Below are 27,146 nucleotides of genomic sequence, written 5' to 3' on the forward strand. Positions count from 1 at the left end.
AATGTTTTTTCTTAAAAGGAAGTCTCATTCCATCTTTTCATTCAAAACATGGCCACAGAAGCAGTTTCCCTTGCCTATCACCTTACTCTGTAGATTTTCCAGTTAGCATTCTTCTGTGACTGTGGAAATAGGAGATTTATTTTCCTTTTCCAGCTTAGAAAAGCCAAGCTTTTGCCATATGCTTTAACCACCAGACTAGGGGGGAACTCCAGCTTAAACAGTGGCTCAGCCTCATGTAGTCACTGAAGAGCGAGTGAATATTTCTAATTTAATGGTTTGAATGGTAGTCTAGTAAGGAAAGCAGTCCTTTCCTTGCTCCACTTAGTCTGGTTGATAGCCTGGGAAGGTAATTCTGATGAGCTAATTGACAATAATATTAAAAATTAATTTGAGTAATCAAAACTTGGTAACATAAGGTGTGTGAAATCTGTTTTTCTTACTACACCGTTGCACAAGAGACAGCTTGGCTAATCTAGCAAAACTGTAGCAATATCAAATCACTCTATACTCCCATTAAACATAAGAAATGTGTCTTTTTTAATTGAACTAATTTTTAGACCCGTTTACATAGAGAGGGGGCTGGATCATTCAGAAATGTTTAAGTGATAGGTTAGTATTTCTTGGAAACAGGCTGCAATTCACAGTGAATATCCAATCAAGAGGATACTGAAGAGTTTGTTTGGTTTTATTTAACATAGTTCCTTGCACATATATAATATGTTATTAAAACTGTCAGATTTTGCAATCTTTCTGAGCTATGGCTCATCTACCTGGTATTTATTTAGTAATGTATGTTCATTAGAGAGAACTTAAGTGTAAGAAAGACAGAAAGAAAAACTCAGTACATTTGCTACTCCTTTCCCTGCAGGTTGCAGCATTTGGCTGATGCTTGAGTCCCAATTTAAAAAATGTTTAATGCTCCTGTTTTTCACTTGGGCTGAAATGGGGACTACCTTGGCTTGCACCAAAGCACAGTAACCATACAACACAACAAACAGTAGTGCTGGGAAGGAAGGAGATGGGCTGAAGTGGCCAACCTTAGCAGGAGGTCTGTTATTTGGGTGTGATCTCCAGAAAAACACCTTCTAAAGTTTCCTGGGGAATGCTTCTTTCTAGAACACTTTTCTTGGAAATGTTTCTGTACACAGAGCTGATGACCATGAGTGTGGCTTTCCCTCCACTCATTTCCCATCCCTTTGGAGTACTGTGCCAGTAGAGGCTGGGAACACTTTCTATGTAAGATAAAAAAGACTAATGCAACCTGGCACTATTCAAGCCGTGCTGTATCAAGGAAGACAGTGCCTTCCCTTTACACTGTGTGTTTCTAAACACTCAAATGTTCACAATATTTTTCATTTATTTGTTTTGTCAGCACACAGCAGTGTTTCCAACAGATACTTTGCCTGCACCGTGACAAGTAAAATCACAAGTAAAATTAAAAAGGGTCAGAACTTAATAATCTGTCCTCACACAAGTTTTTAATCATTATCTTAATAATTAATCAGTCACAATTTAAAAAGAAAAAGGTGGGTGGACACTTCTCATTTAATAATTAATTGCCACTGAGCAGACTCAAAGATAAAGGGATAGGGTAATTAGTAAGTAAATATTTTTCATGTGTCTACTTTCTCTCTAGCTTAACTGAAAGAGCCCAACTACTGAAGAATGTTTTTAAGAAGAACCATGTGAACTTGTATCGCTCTGATTCTTTGCAACAAAACTTGCTTCGTAAGTGTTCACTGACAAAAATGTTATTAATATCCATTAATAACATAACAGTAAAATTCTTCCTTTCACAAAATTTATTTGTAGTAAAAGTGCAGTATCTTAAACCCATTAGATCATGTTCTTTGGCTGTTGTTAAATTGCCCTTTATGTCAAAGATACTGCACAGAGTTCTTTCTGCTATTTTTTTAACTGCGAAATTCTGTAAGAAATGGCACAGGATTTTACTAACTGTGGAAAAGAGGCTTATTCCCTTCTATGCACCTTTGTTAAGTTGCTTCTATTAAAGCTTTTAAAAAGTAAAACAGACAAAAGCTTCATGTGTTTTTATTTTGTTTTATATCTGCAGATGGCTACGCCTTCTCTCAAGATGAAAATGGAATTGTTTCCCAGTCTGAAGTAATAAGGGCTTATGATACCACGAAGCAAAGGCCTGAGGAATGGTGAAGGAACACAGCTGGAGATTTAGGCCTTAGTTGTTACTTTTACAAGACAGGCTACTAGATCTTTGCTGGGGGCTGCAGCTGTGGTCCAGTTATCAGACATTGAAAGATCTATGATGGTCTTGTTCCATAAAGTTTGGATTTGTATTCAGTAGACATAAGCACTGTGCAACTATACTGTAACACACCATCTCTAAATTTTTAACAAGTATTTGCTTAGCCTTTGTAAACAGATTGGAATTTACCTTGTATCTTGCCAGCTTGCTTATTTTACAATGAGATTGAATTGATACTGGTTATATACTAGAAGGGCAGTGGTCAGATTGCTAAACATTCTTTACATTGACAGGTCAGCTAGCATCTGTGAAGGTTTTTAAGTGTTAATATATTTAAATACAGTTGATAACAAGCCTTTGATTTCAACAAGTGCTGAAAAAAACCCAGTATCTTAATGGTGTTAATTCACCTTCTTTAAGAAAGATTTTGAGTCAAGATGCTCATAGATGTTTGTGTCAAACTAACTTAAAAACATTTGCCAAAGAAAATCCATAAATGTTTTCTGTTAGAAACAATTTGAAAGGAATCTATCTCCAGTCCTGATCTCAGAACTGCATGCTTGAGTCTCCACACTTGAGGAGAAAGTACAGTGAGTCTAATTTGAGTGGCCTTTTGGGCATTTGCTTTCAAAACTGCAAGTCTTTGCACCTTTGGCCTTATACAAGCTTTCCCCTTTTTTTCATTTAGTATTGCATATGTTGAATTTGGCTGCCAACTTGTATAATGGAGTACACATAATAGTTTATTCAATTTTTAAGAATTGCTCTGCCTTACTTCCCTCTAGCAAACTTAATTATTTTTGTGATGCTTAGTTGTATCTGCTTATACTGTAGGTTCAAAAGAAAGTTTGTTTAAACTTATTTTTTAAAATTAATCAAATTTTCAACATTTTTATACTGAGATTATTTGAAATGCATACACTGAAATACAGAGCAAAGCATGCCCTTCGCTAGTCTGTGGTATGTACTGGTTTATTTGCACTAAAGTCACTTCCTATAAAGGTGTGAAATAAATTGCAGCAGTCTCTTTACAACTTATTGGTCATGCAGAATACTTATATACTCTCACCTTTAATTAAAATGGAGAGGAAGTGACTGCAGAAAAAGATACACACCTAGTATGAGGGAAAAAAAAAAGAGGGAGATATTAAATGAGAATATTGTGATACATTCTTGAAGTAGTTATATGTTGTATTTTTCAATTTACCATCCAACAACCACCAGGTTTCAAACTAAGAAAAGCTACTTGAACTTAAAAATTTAGTTAATTCTTGTAACTCTTTTGTCCATATTTAATTCTGAGTTTAAAAGCCACCATAATTGCATTTTAAATACAATTTTCTATAGTAGCTATTGGTTTTATTGTTAAGTAAACTTTTGTGCATTACATAGGAATGATCTCTCTTTTCTTTCAATGGCGATCAACCAGATGGAAAAGCAGAACAATATCCCCAGTGATCTGTTAAATTAAGTATTTCATTTTTACTCTCCAAACCATAACAAGTCATCCAGTCCCATCTTTTCTCTGCCCTCCTTCATTTTTCATATACTTACTAAAGGTGACTTTACCTCCTTGCCTTTCATCTAGCTAAACACTTAACATGTAATTATATCTTACTATCCAAGTTACTTATTCTCCATTCTAAGAGGAACTTAAAAATAGACAGAGAAAGGCCAACAAAAAGTACTATATGAAAATACATATTTAGGAAGGTGTATCAGTGGGAAGGCAGTGTGCATTTCATGTGTGTGTTACACAGTGTCTTCCTCTCACTTGCCCGGAGTGATCTTTAAACAGAAAGCACAAGGACAAAGGGAACGTATCCCACCAGAAACAGTACTGCCAGTCAGTCAGTCATGCAGACAAGAACTGCCTTCAGAAAAGCCATTGCAGGCATAGATAAATAGATGGATCAATATAGGAGGGCCAGATCACTTGACCTAAGCCAAGAAAAAAAAATTTGGGGGCATGCCCCTTTCCTAAAATGGGGATCCCTATTTTCTGTCATCCAAGGGACAACGGCCAACTTCCAAACATTTCTGAAATTTACCATGACATTGTTACTCCTCTATAATCTTTAGTGTACTTAGTTTATATAAGATTACTCTATAGATACCCTCTTCATGGGCAATTTTTTTTTTCGAATTGGTTGAATTGCTAATTTGCAGACACGGATTAGAATACATTGTGAAATATATACAGTGAGATATTTACATGATCTCTTATTCTTCCTGTGAAATAAAGTTCTGTCTTACCATTGTAATACAGTTTGAAGAAAACAACACACAGTACATCCCAAATTAACTACCTTAAAAAGGGGGAAAGTGACTGAAACACCTCTAAGTTTCTAAATTTAGACTAATTTAAAGGTTTGGGAGATAGTTTTATCACAGCATTTCATGCTTACATCTTTTCAGAATTTAAGATATTATTTTGCAAAGTGCATTTTTTTACTACTTCTGCTGACTTTTTCTCCTTTCTCTGTACTTTTTCTGATAATTAGTTGATGAAAGATACCACTTCTTAAAAATAGCAAAAAAGACGTGGCAAAAACGGTGGGTTTTTGACTGCTTGTACAATTCCATTTTAAAATATAAGATTATCTTAGCTCTGTGTGCCCATTTTTAAATCAGGCCAAGTATAAAATATGCACTTTATTTTCATGTTAAGTACACAGTAATATAATCTATTTCCATCCTGTTAGTACGTCATATCTTTGTCAAAATAAGGGGATTCTGCTGATGTTTGTTTAAAGGAAAAAAAAAAAAAGACAGTTGAGGCAGAAATGCTCATAACAATTCCTCTGTTCTTACTGTTTGAAAATTCAAAAGTGTGTTAAGTAGAGAGTTCATGTAGACTTTTCCATCTGTTGCACACTGCAAGTTGATATTAAAAATTTCCATCTAAAAGATGAACCTGTGCCACTAAAAATCGGGTATCTTATATAAATACTTTTGCTTGATTATTTTTAAATATATACATACATATATATATATATATAAATTATTCAAAAGAGTAATTGGAAACAAATTTTAACAAACCTATTGACAGTTTGTATCTGGAATTTTTTCTTGCCATTTCCTAATTTTACACATATTTTTGCAAAGCAGTTTCAACAGATTTATACTTAGTCATCATTCTATTTGTATAAAATGATAAATAAAATATTTTGAAACACTTAAGAGATAGCTGAAGATTCCTATATGTCCACATGCATCCATAAAATTCACCTTGTTACAAAGATGAGCATTAAGTGTCTTAAGATGCATATCATGACATTTGAACCCATCTTGAATGATGAGTAATTTGGAATATGTGTTAAATTCAAGGAGAAAAGTTTTTGGCTTTTTTTTTTTCCCTTTTTTTTCTTGTGTATTGTGTAAAAGCAGTTGTAGTTCTGATGAATTTATCATTCTGTCTGCATGAGGCACTATTTCTAGATGTTCTGACGCAATGCATGGTGGTTGTTGATCCCTGTTTTTTAATGCCTTCGTTAAAAGTCTGCTCATAATATATCGAGAAGCTAGTGCTGTGTAAGCAAATGAGTTTGTCAGTTCAGCTTCCTTGGTACTGGATGTTTTCACTGGTGACAAAACTCAACAAATGAGTTTCTCATTCCCCCTCTCTGCCCTCGCTCCCCCAGTTTCCTTGCTGTTAACCAATAGGTCTTTATTAAACAAAGGAATATTTTAGCATTCCAAACCTGGTTCCTGCTTATGCGAACCACTACTCATAGAGGGTTCAACTGGACTGCTTTTGAGTATAAGGACTACTCATCTGAGCAATGATGTGCAAAGTTGGGCACTTTTGAGGGTTGATACTGAAATAAAAAGTATTTCCATGTAGAGTGTGATTTGTAATTGCAAAGCTGTGACCAGAGCAAGTTGGGGCTTTTTTTAAGTCATATTTTATGATGTTTCTTTAATGTGGCATAGAAGCCATAAATGCATTAATATTGTTTTTCTACTTCAACATAATTTTTCATGACGATTTTCAGTGTTTGATATGTATGAACCGCTGCAGCAAGCGGTCAGTCTGAAACAGCAGAATTTGCATTCAAGATAAAGTGAGATTTCACAGCTCCACTAAGCCATTACTACTGAAACTCTTGTGGAAATTACGAAGCTGCATGAATGGAGATTTTTTGACTCAGTGTTTATGGTAGTTTCTCAGGTTTAGTTTTAACTGGATGTTAAATGCACTGTGTTTTTTTAAATAGTTCTTTTAGTAACACATTCAGTTCTATGCAGTGTTAAATGTCATTTGGCATTTGGTGAATGTGCATGTTTTGAACTGCAAATTTTAAATGTTTTGTCTTCTAATTGTTAAAAAATGAATAAAATTTGCCATTAAATTAAGAAGCTTTGTTGACTTGATTGGTTGGAAATGCTAGGGATTACTTTCAGAGGAAAACATAGCTCATCGTTTTTGCATTTGAATTCTTTAAAGTGAGATATACCAGAAATAGTATTTCACAAACGTCATAGAGTTCTTATATTTCTTAAGGTAAACTGAAAAAGCAGAAAATTAGTTTAGGGTTTGTTGGGTTGGGTTTTTTCTTTGAACACTTATTTTGAGATGTCTTTTTCAGTTCTCATGTGAAGTCTATAAAAGTTTAAAACAAAACAACCACAAGGAGCACAGGAGTCTGCACCTTAGTGCCTTCCATCCAAGCCCTAATGTACTCTGGTGTTGAAGACCTATTTTGAAAGAGAAGTATGCAGTACAAGAATGATAAGAGTATGAATAAGGAAACGTCACGTCCCTTTTCAGACAACAGTAATAAATTCTGTATCCTTTGGCTTTGATAATAGCTGGTATTTCTTTCCTCTAACAGAGCCTGCCACTGAAAAAATCAATATATCTAAACTTTAACTGAGTTTTGTAGTTGATGGGTGACTGATTTTTATATATTTTCACACTAGACAGTGAATTTATTTTGTATTCTGCCCAAGCAGGTTTAATAACATATGCATCTTAGATGGTGCTAGTTTCAGAAGTTCCAGTCTGTAGTAGCAGAGCTGGTGTAAGAATATTCCACCTCATAATATTTTACCACCTCTATTACACTGGCAGTCATGAGGCCATTGAAATTATTCAGTTTACAATCCAGTTTATAATGATCCAGGCTCCCTGTCAAATCCTTTCCCTTCTTTCTTACAGCAAACATTATTTTTAAGCTAAAGTCATTTTCACTAACCCGATTTACACTACAGCCCTCTGAATTTGCACAAGTCATAGGTGGAAAGAATAAAAAGAACAGAAAGGCATTTCCTTGTCTGCCTTTGCTAATGAAAACAGGATAGCATGGAATTGCAGCCCCAGTGTAACTGTGAGTCAAAAACTTTATGTGATCTTGTGGAGCAGTGGCTCCTGCAAAAGCAGATGCATTGTTCAGAGGAGTTCAAGTCCAGACAGCACATTGCAGCAGGCAGCAAAACAGCCCTGAAAATCAACTTCATGTTCCTTAATGTCTTTATGTCAAGCTGTAGCAGAGTGGTAATGACAAAATACTTTTGAAATGGTCACCTATTTTTTTAATTCCAGTGGGATTAGTATTACAAATAATCCATGAGTTTACATAGCCACATGTTGTACTGCTTACCTAGATTCAAACAGAGTCCTTCAGACATTCTTGCAAGTACTTGTAATGTTTTTCCTAGCCCTGGAAAATCCTGATGCATTTTGGGGATACGAGCTTCAGAATCCCAAATTGTGGAAGCACAAAACAAATGCCACTATTGCTCATTATCCACAGAAGGACTGGGATTCATTTAAGTCATTACAGTTAATGGCAATCAAAGCATTTGTTGCAGTGTGTGTAAATGACACTAATCAATTTAATGAGTGTGAATATTCTTTCATTTTGATTTCAGGTTGGTGTAGTGCTAGTAAAAGGAATATGAACTGAGTTCAGCGTTCCAAAATAAATAGTTAAATCTTACTTTGTTAACATGGCAGTAAAGCAAGTACTGCCTGTAAATGTTACTTCTGATAGCAAGCAATTGCTTTTAGTTCAAGCATACATCCAGCCCTTCAAACCAGTTCATTAAAGTGCTATCACAGTGTAATTTCTGTTCTGTCTGCAAGTTTTAGGAAAATTTCCTGTTCCTATAAATCATAGGAGTATCTAGTGCCAAAACACTCTTTTCCATTAGGGAGGAAATTCAGCATTCTCGCCTGTACACCAAATCCATCTGGGTCGGAAACTACTGACACAGGCAAAAGCATTTCTATCCATGGGTTGTATTCTGTCCACCTCCTTTCCTCTCCCTTCAGCTATATAGGTCACTTCTACTGTAGCTACATGAACAATAATAGATTTTTTTTTTTTAATCATACTTTGTCTATTTGCAGATGGTGCACAATCCCCACCTCAGCTGTTTTACAGGTAGCCTAGTACAACTATTACAGCTACACCTGATCTTTCCCACCCTAAGAGCCACATCTGCAGGATTTGTTGCAGTCTGGCTACTGATCTGTGATGTACTCTGCACTCTATAAACTTACAGACTTACATAAGTCTGATTCAATGAAATTATTCCTGTGTGTCAAGTTCCTCAACTATTCTGGAGAGCAAACACATTATGCAGCATCAGGGGAAGAAAGGAAGTGGCTCAGAGGGGTCTTCCCTGCTAGGCTGAGTTTCTTGCTACATGGCAAACTTCACAGCTCTCCTTAGGCTGAATAATCATTAAAATCTAAGGCTGCATGCAAGTGTGGCAAAAATCTGTCCCTGTGTTACAAGTACAACATAAAAGGACAGATAATAACTGACTGCAGAGCCCTCTGAGGCCATCACAGTGAAGCAGCATGTCCTGTACAGCACCAAATGGTACCAGACAGTGGCTGAGCCAAACTCACAACTTTGCTGTGTATAGTCTTTCTTTGAGGAAAATGCTGAACTTCAGCCACTCACCACCTGTGTCAGTGGCTCTAGTGACTAATCGCTCTTTAAAGGTACATAAATCGCCCCTTCTTAGTTAAAAGTGATCAAGTTTCTGCTTCCAGAATGGGTCTGTGCTGCCTTGGTTTACTAAGTAAGGATTTCTTCTAATGGGAGTCTTACTATAATTTGTAAAAAAAGTACAGTTGAATTGGTTTGCTGTTTCTGATGTATGAAGGAGTGGTCAGCACATCTCACAGTATGCTTCTGAACAAGACAGCTGATACCTCTTGAAATATTCTATGGTTTTTCAAAAAAGTTACTTGATGAACTCCCACTCATAGCCATTCAAAATATGCAGTGAAGAGTCCTATGAAACCTCATCAAAGGCAAGCAAAAATTTTCTTGCCCCCTTCCTGGAAGATTGTTTCTACAATAAAATTACAGGTCACAACACTTACTTTCAGTTAATTTCCTGAATACTCAAAATCTCATTTTTAGCATCTTGCAAAACGTATACACAGCTGTGTATCATGATTGGGTTTGTAATTAACAATTGCAGCATTCAAACTAGAACCTATTACTTAAAACATCATGGTATAGTACTTTCTGCTTAGAAACTGCATTTCTAGCAGTAATGTTGGCTGGATTATAACGTGAATTGTGCAATAAAAAAAACTTACTAAAAGGGTAATTTTTAAATATTTTTGTCATAGCTACTGATTGCTAGATATTTGCTATGAAAAAAAATTATTCAGCTCTTAAGAAAGAACCAGTGAAACTTTTCTAAACTACTTGTTAAATAGGTCAGCTATAATGTACTTCAACAGATCTTACACACAGAGTTTGAGGCTGATAAAATAAGAAAGCTCAGCCTCTGATATTGTAGATTCTGACCCACACAATGACTTCATTTTTTCACAAAAATAAGTATACAGAGAAGCCCTTTAATGACTGCAATTTTTTTCCTTGTGTATTTTCCATTTACTTACTGCATGTATTTGGTTTAGATGCTTTTTTTTCTTCTTCCATTTGGTTTGTTGGTTTACTTAGGTGAAGGAATGTAGAAGGGCAAACAGAATTTATTCCTAGTGCAGGATGTTTAATCTAAAATACCCAACTAATCAGTGTCGTTTTCACCACTTTTTCATCGCAGCTGCATGTAAAAAACATAGATGAATCTATTTGCTATATAGTCAGAATTTTGTATGATACTAAATCTGCACAACAGGTGCAGTTAAAGTTGTAAGTCATTTTTAATAGCAGAATAAACTATTTTAACAGGAAAAAATACAAAAGAGTAACACCAACCAAATTCAACGAACACTACCTGTAGAGAGTCATACTGATGACACAACATTTCAACCACAGAGTTTATTGGTAATTTTTTTTGCACGTTACTACTAAATAATTAGTGATGTTAATGGTGTAAATACATTTTAAATTACAAACTTGTCTTTACATTTTATACATGGCTAATTTTACAAACAGAACTTTGTGATCAGTTTGTCCAACTTACACTTGCTGAGCAAAAAGCTGACAATAAATACTTCCTTCTGAAGAATGCTTTAGTAGAGTGCTATCTTCAGAATTTTATGTGGAGAAGTTATTGATGATATTGCTGAATACATTCTGCTTTTCTGATAGATAATTTGCCTATATGGGATCTTCAACTAGCCTAATTAGTACTAGCTTTACCTACCATGGTTAAAGTTTACTAATACAAATATGCAGTGTAAGTTCAGGTAGGTTATGTGTATTTTTAAAAAACCTCTGCATTCTGATATCTAATGAAATTCTTCCTCTTACTTTCATTGCTCATGGAAGTGGTAAGCAGTCAGATGTTTTCAAGGATCCTCCTTAATAGATATCACTCCTCTCTTACTTCTCAGGCTTATTGCTGCCTTACAGAACTAGTCTGACTATTATCAGTGGAATGCAGCCACTTTTGTTAACTAAGTTAACAGCATTAGGGTAAAATGTCATTTATAACACTGAGTACCTCTGTCCCAACGTGGTTGTTTTACTTGTCCCTGAACGCACTGCGCACAAATTAGGCAGAGCAGTCCAGTTTTATAGCAACTGTTTGCACTGTTTTACAATTCCTTTTTAAGTGCGATCCAAGTTTGGGAAATGCAATCTCAAGTGAGTCCTCTCACTTTTCAAGGGCAGCTCACCCACAGGAACAGCTCTGACTTCTGCAGCCACAGAGCACATCAGTGTGACACCCAACAGCAGCAGTCCCTGTGGTTGCAAAGGCTGCGTTACTTCATCACAACTTCTTTCAGCTCTGAGTAAAATCAGAGCAGCTCTTCCCAGCCAGGGCAGGCTCTGGTTGGAGGGGATACCCAAAGTATGGCGGGGACACCAGAAATCCTGATGGCTGGCTCAGGTGGACTGCATGGGCAGTCTGGAAGCAGCCAGATGTGTACGGTGGAGGTGAGGAGGCCACAAGGCACCCTGGCTCTGCCCGGGGGAAGGAGAACCTGCGAACGGAGCTGCCGGTGGAACTGGAACTTGTTGCCGTGCTGGACTGCCTGGATGGCGTCCTGAAGCTTGTGGAGGCCAAGATCATGGGAAGAGTCTCAGTCTGATAACTCCGCAGAGAAAATCGGATTGGCTGTGATGGTTGTTTAGGTCTCAAACATGTGCAACAATAAACTGCTACCAGCGAGCCCACGATAATGAAGGCAATAAATATTGATCCAACAATGAGGAATGGAACGTAGATTGGTTCTGGGAGAGAAAGAAGAAGAAAAGCCGTGTAAATTAGCCCACTTAAGTAACAGGTCTTCCGTGTAGAAATAAACTCTACAGCGTTTATGAAGCCGCACATCATTTCAGTACCAATAACATAATCTGCTCAGAATACAGAGCACCATAACCATTGAAACACAGAGTTTAAACCGTGTAGGTTCCAGTAAAAATTTCTTTCTCTGGGCAGTTTTAATAGTTACTAAAGGTAAAAGCTGTCTACATCGTGTCCCGTTCTTGTTAAGTATACCTCAAGAATCTCACTCCTCTCCCCCTCCCTCATCCCCCAAATCGCCGGGACCGTCCAGTGTAACAGCCTGAATCTGCAAGCGAAGCTCAAACGCTGCACATGCCGTTAAATCGCTTCCTTTACTGAGGTGGAAGATAAGCGCAGAACGTGTGACTTGGGAACCCAGTCTCCGTATGCGCTGCCGGATTCCTTTTGCTCGGGAAACTGACGGCCACTCGCACGCTGCGGCTGTGCGCGAAGAGCACCGGGGCCCGCTCACACCTCCGGCAGCAGGCAAAGTTACACAGACAGAAATTACACAAAGTTACACAGCAGAATTTGCCGAAGCGAACTTAAAACACAAGTGGCTCCTTCCAGTCAGGAGGGATGCCGCCGCCGGTGCCCCGGGATCCCGCTCCCCGGGCTCCCGCCTGAGCGCACCTGGAGCCGCGGCCGCCCCCAGCCCACCCTCGGGGACGGGCCAGAACCCTGCAGCCGCCGCGGGGCCGGCACCGGGCTCGGCCCGGGGGATGCTCCGCGGGGACCGTCTCCCGCCCGCCTCGGGACCCGCGGCCGGGCACTCACGGGCGGTGACTCCCGGCTCCGAGGGCTCCCGGTCGTTGGTGCAGCCGCCCTGCTCCAGGCGAGCCTCGGCCGCGGCGCAGCAGTAGCGCAGAGCGCAGGAGCCGCAGCAGATGGTGGCGGCCGCCGTGTCGAAGCCCTCGGGGCACTGGAAGCCCTCGTGGTAGCCCCCCTGCCCGTCCACCCAGCCGTGGCAGTACTCGCCGCCGCCGGGCTGGCCCCCGCCGCCGCCGCCCAGCAGCCCCAGCAGGAGGCAGCGCAGCAGCAGCCGCGGCAGCGCCCGCCGCCGCCCCGCCATCTCCTGCCTCAGGGGCGCTCAGGGGGCGGCCCCGGGGCCGTGCGGGGCCCTGCGCCGAGCCCGGGGGCTGGGGGGCAGCTCCCGGAACACTCACACCCTCACACACACACACACCCTCACACATTCACACACACCCTCACATACACATACACCCTCACACACACACCCTCACACACACACACACCCTCACACACACCTCACATACACAGACCCTCACACACACACACACACCCCTCACATACACCCTCACACACTCCCTCACACACACACACACACACACACCCGCACACACACCCTCACACACGCCCTCACACACACATACCCCCGCACACACACCCCCTCACACACACCCTCACATACACCCTCACACACACTCACCCTCACACACACACACACACTCACACACACACACCCTCACACTCACACACTCACACACTCACACACACACACTCACACTCACACACACGGCCCCCGGTGAGCGCTCACCTGCCGGCCCCGGCCCCCGCCGCCTCCCGCGCCATCGCCCGCACCGCCCCGGCCCCTCGGCGGGTCCGCTCTGTGCCTGTCGGTCGGACGGGGCCGGGCTCGGAGGGAATGAGGCTGCGGCCGGATCAGCGTTTACTCTCCGAGGGCTTTTCCCTCGGCAGGCTGTGCCCGGCCTCCGCGGGAAAGGGCTGAGCATCTCCCGTCCCACACACGATCGTGTCCCCGGCCGCCGCGAAGCAGAAGGGTCTCTGCCTCGGCTATTTATTAAAGTAGCCCTGCGCTTCTAAGGGTTAAAACACCAAGTACAGCGTATGATTTATTACAAGGATTTTTTGCTTTTTAACCTGTTTCCCTTCCTCAATACTTTTTATGTGCAAAGATATAACACCATATCCCCGGAAGATTTATAGCCTCTTTTAGCCAAACACCAGGCCTGTCACCTCTGTTTTCCAAAGGGAGAGAATGAGTGTGGGGCTAGGGAGGAGGAACACATCTGTTCATATAAGAACCCAATGCTTTTTCTGCTGGAAGAATAATAACAAGTCACCAAGCAAAAACCACAAAAGGAACTTCTTATTCATTTGTTCTAGAGGAAAAAAACATTTTAAATGAACTGAGCAGATTTGAACTTCTGGTTCAAGCAAAGAAGCATTTCTTTAAATGATGTCTCCCCTGTGTGCTATCTAAGAGGCACTCTTGCTCGAATGGTGGAAGTGCTTATGAAACATATTTAAGCTGTGCTGGAAGAAAAAATGCATTTTTCCTGCATCTGAAACTTCCTGACGTCATTTACCGCTGGGGTATGAATATGTATATCAGAGTCTGACCACTCGTCCAACATTTTGAATGCCCATGTCACTAATTTCCAAAGTTGGCAAGTTTAGTCAAACAAAAGGAACAAAGTGTGCTGTGTACCAGCAATAAAACTGTGCACTCAGAACCATCTATCAAGACTTTCGACTTCTGGCCAACTCCTAAATACTGTCCACAAGCTCTATATTTGTGAGTTTTTTTCTTCTAACTTATTTGTTCTATTTTTTTTCCCCTCTGGCCCTTTTTTTTCCTGTTTTGATTTCTGTATGTATAACCAGTACCACCAAATCGGAAAAGCAAATTTTAAAAGTGCGTAGATGAAAAATATTTTTCATGGCTATTTAACAGATATGGCTATAGAAATAACAAAACTGGATATAAAAGAAAAACAAATACATTTTGAAAGTGAAAATGTGGTATTCTATCCTCTGCATTTCATTTTGAAATGATGATGTGAATTAAACTTTTACCAGCTGTCCAGACTACAAGTTCCTCGTTTTCATAAGCCAATGTTAAATATTAATACAGTTTTGCATTTACTTCACCGTGGTTTTAAAGCAAACATAACCTTCATGGAATGTTTCAAAATGTATGACTTTTAAAGGCCTAATCCAGCTTCCAGAAAGGTCAAAAGGAATCTCTGTGTTGACCAGGATGAGGCTTGGAGCAGGAACTCAGTAAGGTCTTCACGGTGCAGTTATTTAGCTGTCTCAGGTGCAGAGGAAGGAGAGGCAACAGAGCTGTCCTCTCAAGTTTGCAGGAAAGCCCCATTTGGTAGGAGTCAGTGAGTAAATATCTCACAGCTCATATGTTGATTTTGTTAATTAATTCATCAGCTAAAAAAAAAAAAAAAAAAAAAAAAAAAAAAGTCTGGAAAAAAGCCTTCTGAGATATAGAGATATTTCAGATCCTAAGCTACCACAGGAACTGCAGTGAGGAGGCTCACACAGACATTAGGGTGGCTTTAGCTTGGGTTTATTTCTCCTCATTTGCTCCATCTCTAGTGCTTGATTTGTTAATAAAAATGTTTGTCTGTTTGCTCCTTTAGGCAGAGGCTATTCTCTGCTCCTCTCTGGTGATAGCAGCTGGACGGGGTCTCCTGCAAATGGGCACAATTAACCTTCTCTTTATTTGAATCTCAAATTTCTCCATCCTGCAAGAAAATTTAAGAGGGTTTTTTTTAAGTATGGGTTTGTAAGTGTGTGTGGTTGGTTTACTTTTGTGTGGCTAAATGGCATTTCAATCACACAAGTGGATTTATCTCCCTTGTACCAAAAAAGTCAGTGGCAGATTTCAGGACAAATCCTGCAAACACTGCCAGCCTGGAAAGATTTAAGGATGTGTGAGTTTTCCTATAAACTGCTGAGGTCTTAAATGACTTCTTTGGTCTTTTTCCTTTCTCTGAAATATTGACACAGCTTGCAGAATATGATGTGGCTGTAGTGGAGCTGAACTGGATTGTCCTGACCTAGACAGGAAAAACCTTTGTTCTGCTCTCTTTTCTGTAAAGGTACAGTTTGACATACTAGCAGATTCATTTGCACTGATTTTTGCCATTTGCTTTGAACTAAATCCCCAAATAATTGAGAATACAGGAAAAAACTCCCATGTAAACTGTTGCTGAGCATCTGCAGTTTGAGGACATTGGATGGCTCCAAGCAGCTCACTTTTAGACTGGTTTTTGTTGGGTGATGTTCCTGCAAAGTATCAGTGCTGACTTTGCTTATTATTTATTCTCAGGCAAAACCTTCCAGCATCCAGGTGATGTGTCATCAACTTAATTGCATCACATTAATTTTGAATGAGAAACAGCATTTTTAAAAGCTCGAATAGTTCTGATTGTTGTTAGTAAATAAAGCTGAGTATTAAAATTAATGAAGTTGAGATCAGTCGTATAATAGGGAGAGAAGATACTTAATTGTATTTTAAGGTGTTATTATTTACCAGGCTTTTTACTGTCTCCACAGCAAACCTACAGGGACAACACATTATAGTATTCCTCATCTGCTTCTGTGCAAGATGAAACAATTTTTCTTAAATAACTTCTGAAGTTGTTGTCTCCCTTTGCACAGTAATTACCTCACTACTGCCAAATAGATCAGTTGTAAACACAGATATTAAAATCTTCTGAAGCATATTCATATTTTGTAATAATAATTTTGCTACATTCCATTTTCTGGATTTGGGGTTTTTTTTCTTGGGTTTTTTTTTTTTTCTTCCCTAATTTCACTATTATACTTTTGGCATTCTTTGAGACTATAAAGCAAGCCAGTGACCCATGAAGCTTTAGCATAGGAGTAAATCCTAATATCATTTCAGGCAGGCACTACCAATGTAAGTAAAGTCCCAGAACTTTGGCTTAGCTACTAGAGTCCAAGCAGAAACAAAATCTCTCAAACATTCCTAAATAATGTCAGAGTTCTGTCTTGACTAGGGCAATGACAGAGAGGCTCAGCTCATATCTTTCTTCATGGTCATATTTTGCAGGATCTGTTGTTTCACCCCAGCTCTTCATTAAATTTAGTCTTTGATTTCAAGGAGTAAAAAAGGTCAAATTGAGGTACCAGCTTCTAAAAACAGCTTGGTGCAAGCAGATTTCCCTTTAAAAATAAACCCAAAAGATTTTGCCACCTAAACTGCAAGCCCTTGAGGTACATGATTTGCTTCATTATGCATATAAAGACTGTGTTGAATAAAATCCTCTATTCTGCTCTCTAAAATGATATCCTAATTCTTGGCTGGTTGTGAGAATGCTCTTCCTGCAGCTGCCTTGCTGGGTAGCCACCTGCCAGACCACAACATCCCTGTCACCTGCCAGGCTACACACGTGTCCCAGACTGGAAGGGCTGGCAGGAGTGCTGGGAGATGCCCCAGAACCAGCCCCACATCCCAAGGAGGCTCTGGCTGCATCTCTGCTCCTCCTCTGGCTGCAGAGTCTCATCTTATTGCCTACATCAAATTAGAACAGACCCATGAAGCCATAAGGTGCCTTTTGGTTGACCAAATCAAGGGGAAATGTGGTGCTTTTCTTCTCTCTTTTTCCTTGCTTCTTTTTCGGTATTCTTTTGTACTTTTCTGGTTTGGGTTGGAGGCTGCAGCCCTGACAGCCAACCTTTTATGATTTATTCCTGGCATTTGACCAGCACTGCATGGTTTTTCACCCCAGTCAGGAATATCACCATGTTTTCTGAAGTCTCTCAGGAATATTTGAGGGGTAAGGTTACATAAGCCAGCTGTTAAAGCAGCACCACTTACTCTCATCCAACAGGTAACCATTGAGAAAGCTGGTTACAGCCTGTGGAGAAAAACATAGAAGTCTGGTTATCTCAGCCTCACGACTGTCAAAGTAAGTGAGATTAATCACAAATGCCTTAGGGCTCACTCAAGGAGCAGAATGTTTGGTTACTGGTATCTTGATCCATGTGTACACATGTCACTGTAATGGTTCCTTATCTGAAGTCTGCAGCACTGCTAGGTAGAGGGGTTAGGATCAGACCTCAGGAGTCATCATTCTCCTCCTAGGACAACAAGAGTAGAAGATATTTTTAAGCCATGATGCAGCCATCCCTATTTGAGGAACATATTATCCCAGCCATCCCCATCTGCCCTTTAGAAGATCACTCTTGCCTTACTTTTGAGCTCTACAGAGACCATGTCCTGACAGATGATTTGGTTTTGGTTAGAATCACTCAAGAGTGCTGAATGCATCTCCTCTGTACAACCACAGCATTGTTCTCTATCTCCTCATCCAGGGGGGCACTGAGCTGTTAGAAGGGGAAAAGCAGGGACAGATTTCTAGAACAAATAGGGATTTCTGATCTTACCTTATGTGCAACTACCCTTTGTTCACTCCACCTGTGGCTGAAAAGAAAACAGCTTGTCTTATGGCTACCAAGCAAGGTTTTCATAAGAAATATTTAAGTTACTTTAAAACCAGATGCTTTTGTGCTTTGGAATTCAGAAACAAATTCTCCAAGTAGCAATTCTTGATTCTAAAAAAAAGCTCAGTATGTAATTATACCAACCACTAGCAGAGCAAGAGCTAATAAACCCCAAAATAAAAAGTAAAAAATAAAGTATACAAATGACTGGTTCTCTTATTTCTAACAGCTGTTGTCAAAGCACTGAACATGGGGAAATGTTTTGACGGCCAAAAAACGATTGAAAAATGGCCACATTTTGACCACTGTTTCACCTGAAAGCTCTTACTCCATTGTGATTTGACATAGAGCTCCTTCTCTGTAACTTGCTGAAAAAAAAAATAAAAAAGAGTTATTGCAAGTAAATAACCATACTTCCTAATAATCTTAACTGCTGCAGTCATTTTTAAACAGTACCAAGGTTACCAGCTAGAGGTGGAAAGCTCAGTATACTCTTGCCAGGCAATTCCCTAATCCCCCAAAGAGTCTAATGAATAGTGCAACAGAAAGGTCAGAGGAGAGAGATAGCATCAGACCTGCCTTGCTCTGTAGCAGAGTGTGCATTTCTTGTTCCTTGAAACAGAATTAAGGCCCAAAAAAAGGTGAAAGGATGTGAGAGAACATGACATTTGAGTGTTGAAAAGTGTAGAAAGAAAATGTGTTTACCAGGGAATGAATACAACATGAGTTTGGTTTTATTTTCACTCACACCAGGAAAAAAAAAAAAAAAAAGGAACATACAAAAAGAAAAAAAAAATTAATACATACCAGTGCTTTCTTCTCAAAAACAAATAGTGCTGCATATGAGGGTGCCTAATAAACATATGCTTAAATTTAAAAGTACGCATTTTCCTATTTTTGTTATTCAGAAATCAAAGCATGAGAATAACTGACAAATAATGCACAAAGAAATCTCCAAATGGACGCATTATGGAGTACCTTTAGCCTTAGGATACACCCTTTAAAGAACTAAGGGAGAGCTTGTTTTGTAGGATGCATTAATATCTAGCACTAGTAGTTTTCTAATTACACATGAAAGTTGTACACAAATTACTCATAGGCAATGGAGCCTCTGGATTTAAAAGAGTAATTCCATTGTAGCATTAAACCTGGTAAACTAATCTGGTCCCATACACTTGAATCAGCAACCAGAGTAATTTTATTAAATATTTTTACAGTGCAAACAGGAATTTTAAAAATGCTTTTATTGCTGCTGCTACAAATTTATTGTGGGTGTTAAATATTAGCTCTCCAATGCTGAAAACAGACCCAAATTCTGCATCTTTGAACATGGGAGCATATCCCTCAGTTCCTCTGGCTCAGGTCCTCAACACTGTCTTCCTCAGGCTACAATTCACCCAGCTGAGGACCACCCATCCAGGTTTGTGTTGATATCATTGCATGTTTATAACAGATAGTCCTGGGGTTTTCCATTCATTGAATTTATCCTGTCTGTGGAATGGCTTCTTAACTCTTCCTGAAAACAGCAGATTCCCCAAAGAACTTTAGACATTTCAGGTCTGAAGTAATTAGCATTTGGTGACATAAATTAATTCTATATTTATGATAATCTAATCAGTGAATGACAGATTAGGTGAGATTAAAGACTGAGACCTATATTCTTTGTTCTGACTGCAGGTGGGCAGGATTTAAGGAAGAGCTCTACCTCCACTCCCACAGCCTAGGGCAAGTCAGGCCCCATGAGACAGGGTCACCTTGGCACCACTTTGGCACCACTTGGAGTAGCTGCAGAGCTGCTGTGCTCAAGTGCTTGTTGCTCCTGATAATGCTGCATTTTCAGCTCCTGAGGAAAACGGGTGCTGCCCACTCACCTAATCCAGTCTGGTCTCTGTGGCCATCCAGAGCTGGCTCAGGGGAGGTCAGAAGCCCTGCAGCAGTGCCACCTCCAGCTCCCCGTGCAGTGAGCAGGCTGTAAGGCACAGGCTGTCTGCCTGAGCAGGGTCTGCACAGAGGAAATGTTTGGGGATCCTGTGATGAAGTGCACTGTCCTAAATTTTATCCAAACAAGATTTATGTGCCAGAAGAATCTCTTATCTAGTGAGACCAATATATAGTAATTTTAAACTTTGGATAAGTAATAATTGGGGACTGGCTTTAACTCAAAGCCCAGAGCAGGCACACTAATACTCTTTAAAAAATATTTTGCTGGTAGTTTTTTGATGGCAGCTGAACATTGAGCAGATGTCTCCATTGGGCTGTCCTTTTCCCTGGAATAATACTGTGGACTGAAAGTCCTGTAAATAAAAGTCTGAATGTGCCTTTCTAAATGGTATTACCCTGCATTTGCAGGCACAGCATTTCATTTGCCTTTGTGTTGCTGTGATGGTTTAACCCCAGGTGCAGTTCAGCCTCTTGCAGGCACTCCCTCACACTGTTCTCAGCCCAAACCCAAACCATAGCCTGTTTATATTATATAATATATATATATATAGTATAATTATATATAGAATATATGTACATATAATGTACATACATATATGTCTATATAATACACATATATGTATAGATAATATATAATGTATATACATTATATATGTATTAATACAGTCTGTACTGGCTACTCTGAAGAAATTAACTCTACTCCAGCCATAACAGCATGGTTACCCACTTGTCTGATTCACTCAGGTCCTGTCACAATTCTCCAACCTGGGCTCCTCTGTTTGAAGATGAAAGATCCCATGAGACAGCCAAATGAACTAGCTGCTCCCATCACCACAACCACAGTGCAGTGGTGCCAGGGAGAGTCTGTATTTGTGTCTCACCACAGTTCTACATGGATCAACCTTTTCAGTCAGCAGCCTCTTCACCTACCTTGCCTTAGCTGGAGAGGCTCTGGAATGGGCTTTCTGTGGCATCTTCCTTCACACAAACAGCTGCCAGGCGTGAGCTTTCCCCTGCTGAAGGTGCCTGCAAGAATGTGCTGTCTCCCTGTGTCCCCTGGCACAATGTCTGTGAGCATTTCTGTCACTGTTGTTTAGCCAGTAATGGCTTTCAAACGCTGCTTGCTGAGGAGTCTGGACCTCTTGCACTTTCAACTCTGTGAGCAAATGCAGTAACTATGAGTGAATGGTAACTCAGGGTCACTAACACAAGCCTGATGCTGCTCAGGCTCAGCTTGAGAAGGACTGATTGGTTTGCAGTGCTTAACCAGCTAGAGATTTTAACTGGAGGACTTTTATCAGGCAGCCACTATTGGGGTATATATCCATCCCATCTGATATCCGTTCTGCTTATGTCTGTGCTGCAATGAAGAGCAAAACACTTGCACAGCAACATTGGACTTAGTGCCTTATTAGGGGTCCCTGGGTGAGCCTGGGAGTGCTCAAGCCAAACAGCCCCATGCATGCTTCATCCTTTCCTGTCTTGGTCCCTACTCCCAATTTTCCTTCTTGGGAGATAAAACTTTGGGGAGAAGGGACAAAGCTGTAACTCATGCTCACCTACATGCTTAGTTTGTAGTTATCAGGTGCCAATCCTGAAGCCCTGTTCTACGGAACAAAATTCACCCTAAACCCTCCTAGCTGGAATCAACTGCACTTCAGTGGCATTGAGAAAAAGGTAAATATGTGATGGTAATGTGCTTGTAGCTCAAAAGGCCAGAAACATCCTGGGCTGCATCAAAAGCAGCATGGCCAGTAGGGCCAGGGAGGGGATTCTGCCCCTCTGCTCTGCTCATGTGAGACCCCACCTGTAGTGCTGCATCAGCTCTGGGCCCCTCAGCATAAGAAACATATGGACCTGTTGGAACAGGTTCAGAGGAGAGCCACGAAGATGAACAGAGGGATGGAGCTTCATGAGGACAGGCTGAGAGAGCTGGGGTTGTTCAGCCTGGAGAAGAGTAGGCTCCAGGGAGAACTTACAGCACCTTCCAGTACCTAAAGGTGGCCTGCAAGAGAGATGGAGATGGACATTTTTACACAAGCAAATAGTGATAGGACAAGGGGTAACAGTTTTAACCTAAACAAGAAGAGGTTTAGATTATCTATTCAGAAGAAACTCTTTACTGTGCAGGTGGTGAGGCACTGGAACAGGTCAGCAAGAGAAGCTGTGGATGCCCCATTCCTGGAAGGGTTCAAGGCCAGGTTTAAGTAACCTGGTCTAGTGAAAACTGTCCCTGCCTATGACAGAGGATTTGGAATGAGATGACCTTAAAGACATTTCCAACCCAACTCATTTTATGATTCTCTGACACAAACAGCAAGGTCTGCACAAGCCCATTTCACCCTTTGCAGTTTAGAGCATTACCACTGTGTAGGAACCAAGGCAATTGTGAAGCCCGATTGTTACTCAAAGAAAAAAATTTGTAGGAAAACATGTACAGGCTATACTCTGCACGTAGGAAACTAAAAAGGACTAAAACTTTAAAGAACTATGAGGAGATTCATAAAATGTTTTGGTGAACACATTAGTTCGTTTGGAGAGCAGTAATGTTGACTTAAAATATTGAGCTTTTGAATTTGACTAAAAGTATGCACATAGACTGAATGTAGTCATGTATTTGGGGAACTAATAACTTTATTTCTAAGTATTACTTATTATTCTTATATACAACAGCCTGAGGAAATTTTCTTTTGCTTATCTACATTTCAGTCTATTTGCTTAGATTTCTTCTGTGATCTGACCTATAAAAACAACCGGATTTATGATACTCTAAAGTTTACAGCAAACACTTAACAAATACTCCCACTTCAGATAGGAAATTTACAGTGTTTAAATATAGTCTTCGATGTTATCATTTTCGGCGTTTACTGAGTGAAGCGGTTTTCCAGCAAATATCAAGAAAGAAAGTAAACATCCCGCAGAAAGTAACAGCACACTGCCATCTACAGAGCAAGCCGGGGACACGGCAGGGGCGGAGAGGAGAGAGGATGCTCATACCCAAAAAATGCCATGGCTTTTCCTCTTCTGGCAGCAGCTGCTGTTAGCGCGGAGCATGTCTGCGAAAGAGGCATTGTGATACAGCCTGTGCACAGACTGTTGTGTGAGGGACGAGAAACGACACGGAGTGTGGAGAGCGATTATTCCTCTGAATGATGTTGCTGGTAATATCCTGGCTGCGTTTGGAACAGTTTGGAAGGGCAGGAGGAGGGCAGGTCCCATTCCCGGTGGGAGAGCCCCAGTGGGATGCCAGGTTGCAGACATCACTGCAGCCCAGTTTGTGCCGTGTGTTGCGAGAGCACCGTGTCAGATCCCGGCTCTGGTGGAAGTGGATGTTTCATCCAGCAGTCTCTCCCTCCCCACTTCTGACCTGTATCTGTCTTTCTCCGGTTGCCTCTCCCCTCTCCTCCCTGTGGCTGCTGTTGCTGCCCAGTGCTTGCGCTTCCCAGGAGCTGGAAGGATCGGTAATGAGTGCAGGAGCCTTGGTCCCACCCTCCAGCTCTGTTCATCCCCCGAGCAGGGCTGCCACCGCCTGCTCAGGGGCTCTCTCCGCAGTCCTGGACGGGAGAAGCAGGAGGTGTACCAGTGTACCACATACACAGCTTGTATCACTAACACATCGGCAACATTTGACTCTCTCGCCGGCTACTTTGTGCAGGTGAAAAAAAAATCGAGGAAAAATAGGTCACTGAAGAGTCCTCTTTCAGCTCCTCTCCTGTATCTTCTATCCTATGCACAACAGAAGATTTTGAGGGACATTAGGTGGATGAAAGAAACTGGGAAGAATTGTCTAAGGCAAAAGCAGCCGCAGAGGAAGAACCACCAATATGGCTTTTGCTTTTACCACCCTCTCCCGTGAGCCTTGCAGACCTCCAGCAGCCACAAGGTTGGCCCTTGAAAATCCCCAGTGTCCACGGAGCATGCTTTGCCCATAGGCTGGTTTTGAGCCCTTTGCTGCTGGGTGCCCATGAACTAGAGCATCTCACTTATGGTTATCACTTCATATCTGAGGTTTTACATCTCCCGAAGAAATAAACCACTGAAGTCAGTGGAGCAAGTGCTGGCACTAATATGTGCAAGTAGACTGTCTATCACAACTGGTCCAGCAGCTGGGTTTGATGGCTGGCATGTCTGTATAAATCTTTGATAACAATAATAGTCAGTAGCCTCAGCCCTAAATTGCTGTTAATCCTATTGTAAAAAAACAGTCCTAATTTAGCTGAAGCATTAGCCTCCCTCTCAGAAGAAAAGTTAACATTTATTGTACAGACTGCCTGTAGTCCTGTGTATTACCCATGTTTGGCTTCCTTCAAGGAACTTATCTCATCCTGAATTGATGATGAATTATTACGAACTTTCTTTGGACATCTTACTTCAGACTTTTGGCTCAGGGGTCTAGAAATTTCTTTAATGCCAGACTGTTGACTTTAGCCTCAATTAATGATCACTTTTTATCAGCTTAGTTCAAATGTTTGGTTTCTAACTTTTGGTTGCGTAGTCTAAACATTTCCAAAGTCCAGATAGACAGCTTTAAATTAAAATGTTGTGATTTTGATACTGACTTGATGCCTTCCTGGCTAAGTGGGAATATTTTATTCTTCCATCACTTTGATTAATAGACCTGTTATAAATCCTGTGCTTTAGAGCACCAAGGAGTGAAACAAGCTCCATGTAGCTTAACCTAGTTAAGACCTAACCTTATACTTCCATGGGTTTTTTTTAATTGCTCAGAAGCTAATGCACTCTCTAATAAAAATTTTATAATTTTGCAATTATGGATAATTTCACTTCTCTGCAGTCACCTATTTGTGTTTTTCTTGGCCTAAATTTTAGTTCTGTAGATCACATGCTCTATGGTTAAACATCACTCTATTACACAAGCACTTCAGAGTTGAACTTAAATACCAGAAAATTATTCTGCAAGAGTCTCTGCTAGCCAATTGCAGATCTTTACCACCAATAGCTAAGATAGGATAAAAATTTGTGTCTTCACATGAAACACTGGTAGTTCTGCCATCAATACCCAGTCCTCAGGCATTCTCAGCTGTGGATGCTAGACCAGTCAGCCATCAAATACCAGCCCATCAAATACTCCTTAGGAATTAAAAACACACTACAGGAAATCAGAGTCTTTAGCACAGTAAGAATAAAAATGCTCAAGTTCACTGTTACTAATGACACAGTTCCATTTGTCATGTAATCAAAGATGTATGCATATTTTTTAGACTTACTTTAGTACCCTCTTTTAACTAACCAAGAAGATTTTAACAATTTTTTCCCAGAAGATAATTTAGTTAACTTCTGGTAAACAGGATATATGTTTGAAATTAATTAAACTTTTTATATTCTGAAGTTTATTGTACCAGCTAGGGCTTTTTATTTAGTTAGTTGAACTGAGACAGAGACACTAAAACGATTTTCAGTCTTGATAATCATAAAAAAAAAAAAAAAGCACTTTACATTATTTTGGTTTGGGTCATTTAGGATTCTTAAAATACTAACTAAATTTATTAATCTCTATTCTGGTATGAATGCGTGTGTGTTCATATCCTGCATTTGCCAGCAATCAAAAAATGGAATTGTCATATTGTCCTAGTGCTTACTTCAGCTTCATGCAAAGAATGCTGCCGGGTATTCCCATCACTTAGGTGTGAAATGTTAGATACAACGTTGAAAACATGAGGAGTGAACATCTGCTTATTTCCTTGCATAGCCACGACGTGGACATTCAGCACAAAAAAAAAAAAAAAAAAAAAAAAAAAAAAAAAAAAAAAAAAAAAAAAAGGATTTTTTAAATATGCTGAGACTTATTTGAAACCTAATTGAGTTAAATAGAATGGAAGCATCCATGAGATCTAAGCTATGCATCCCACTGGTGAATTAATGCCACATGAGCAGCAGGAACTGGCAACACAAGAAACTCTGTGAGAATCAAGTAGGTGCCCAGAGTAGCAGCTTCCTTACTGTGATAAAGCCAGAACTTCTTTAGAGCAATGGCCTCTTGAGACCACTCTCCTTCACAAGGCAACTTAATCACACAGATAATTTATTTGTTTTATTCCATTCTCTTCTCTAATAAGTTTAGAGATGAGACAAACAAACCTTTGATTTCTGTCCCACTGTACAGGCCAGGGACATCAGATGCTATCTCTTTATGTGTGCAAAAATCATGACTGTTATTTGCCTATTAAATGCCTGCTTTACCATCATTTGTCCTGATTAATTCCATGATGAGAAGTGAGATGACTGTTAAATCCTGCCTTTATTGGAGTGCTTAGACCTCTTAGACCTCTGTGAGTAGGCAAGTCATAAATGGAGGATTATTTTGTACCCAGACTGTTACATGATTGCTCTGGCAATCACAGTTTTTGTGTATGCACAGTTTTTGAATGTGCTCAAAAGCAGATGTGTAAATGAAGCTCTGGGCAACAAGCTAAAAATTCTGTCACTCAGCAAAAAGTGCAAAGTTACAGCAAGGTAAATTTAGAGATAATTTTCCTTCTGTATTTATGTATTTTTATTGGATAGTTGAAGAGGTAAGAGACATAGGTAATAAGACTTATAATGAAATAGAAGTTATGATAATTACCTGCATTCTGTTTTACTCATTCATATGTTGGTTTGAATATTACAGAACTCAGGAGGTCTCCTCTGAGATAACTTCATATTGTTCTTGGTCAGATAATCGCTCTTGAGACAGCTGATAAATTTTCACAGCTATCAGATTATTTTTCTCCTGGCTAACTGCACCTGATACTGTAATAATACCACCAGGGGTAGTTAGCAAATAGGCTTTGGTATTGATAGCTGAATACTGTCTAAATCTCATTGACTAGCTCAGCAGTATAATGGAATATCTGATGCCTATGAGGTTTTTCCTACAGAGAGCTTTTTCTGCCCTACTGCTGCCTCTTTAGAATGGAGCAAGTTCTCTAAAATCTAAGTGATTTGCAAATTTTCCTTTCTTTTCTGCAATTCTTCTTTTGGTGGATTCCATGACCATTTTTTAAATTACAGCACTCTCTGTCAGATTTTTACCACTGTGAATTCAGTT

At 40.1% G+C, this 27,146-nt stretch overlaps 2 protein-coding genes across 5 annotated transcripts in view; one reads left to right on the forward strand and one right to left on the reverse strand.

Moving 5' to 3' along the window:
- The window catches only part of ATP8A1 (ATPase phospholipid transporting 8A1), a 104,604-nt gene extending 98,003 nt beyond the window's left edge, over positions 1 to 6,601 (forward strand). For all 4 annotated transcript variants that reach the window (XM_066317065.1, XM_066317066.1, XM_066317064.1 and 1 more), the window contains 2 exons: positions 1,637 to 1,728; positions 2,075 to 6,601. In XM_066317065.1, coding sequence (XP_066173162.1) covers positions 1,637 to 1,728; positions 2,075 to 2,172 — 190 coding nt within the window. In that variant the 3' untranslated portion in view covers positions 2,173 to 6,601. The remainder of the gene's footprint in view (positions 1 to 1,636; positions 1,729 to 2,074) is intronic.
- Positions 6,602 to 10,470: 3,869 nt separating this feature from the next.
- On the reverse strand, positions 10,471 to 12,974 carry SHISA3 (shisa family member 3). Its single transcript, XM_066316784.1, has 2 exons — positions 12,680 to 12,974; positions 10,471 to 11,847 (listed from the first exon to the last, which is right to left on the reverse strand). Exons 1-2 carry the CDS (start codon positions 12,972 to 12,974, stop codon positions 11,396 to 11,398), a joined length of 747 nt encoding a protein of 248 aa, XP_066172881.1. The 3' UTR covers positions 10,471 to 11,395.
- Between the last annotated feature and the right edge of the window lie 14,172 nt (positions 12,975 to 27,146).

The sequence above is a fragment of the Sylvia atricapilla genome, chromosome 4 (genome assembly GCF_009819655.1).
Source record: "Sylvia atricapilla isolate bSylAtr1 chromosome 4, bSylAtr1.pri, whole genome shotgun sequence".
NCBI lineage: Eukaryota > Metazoa > Chordata > Aves > Passeriformes > Sylviidae > Sylvia > Sylvia atricapilla.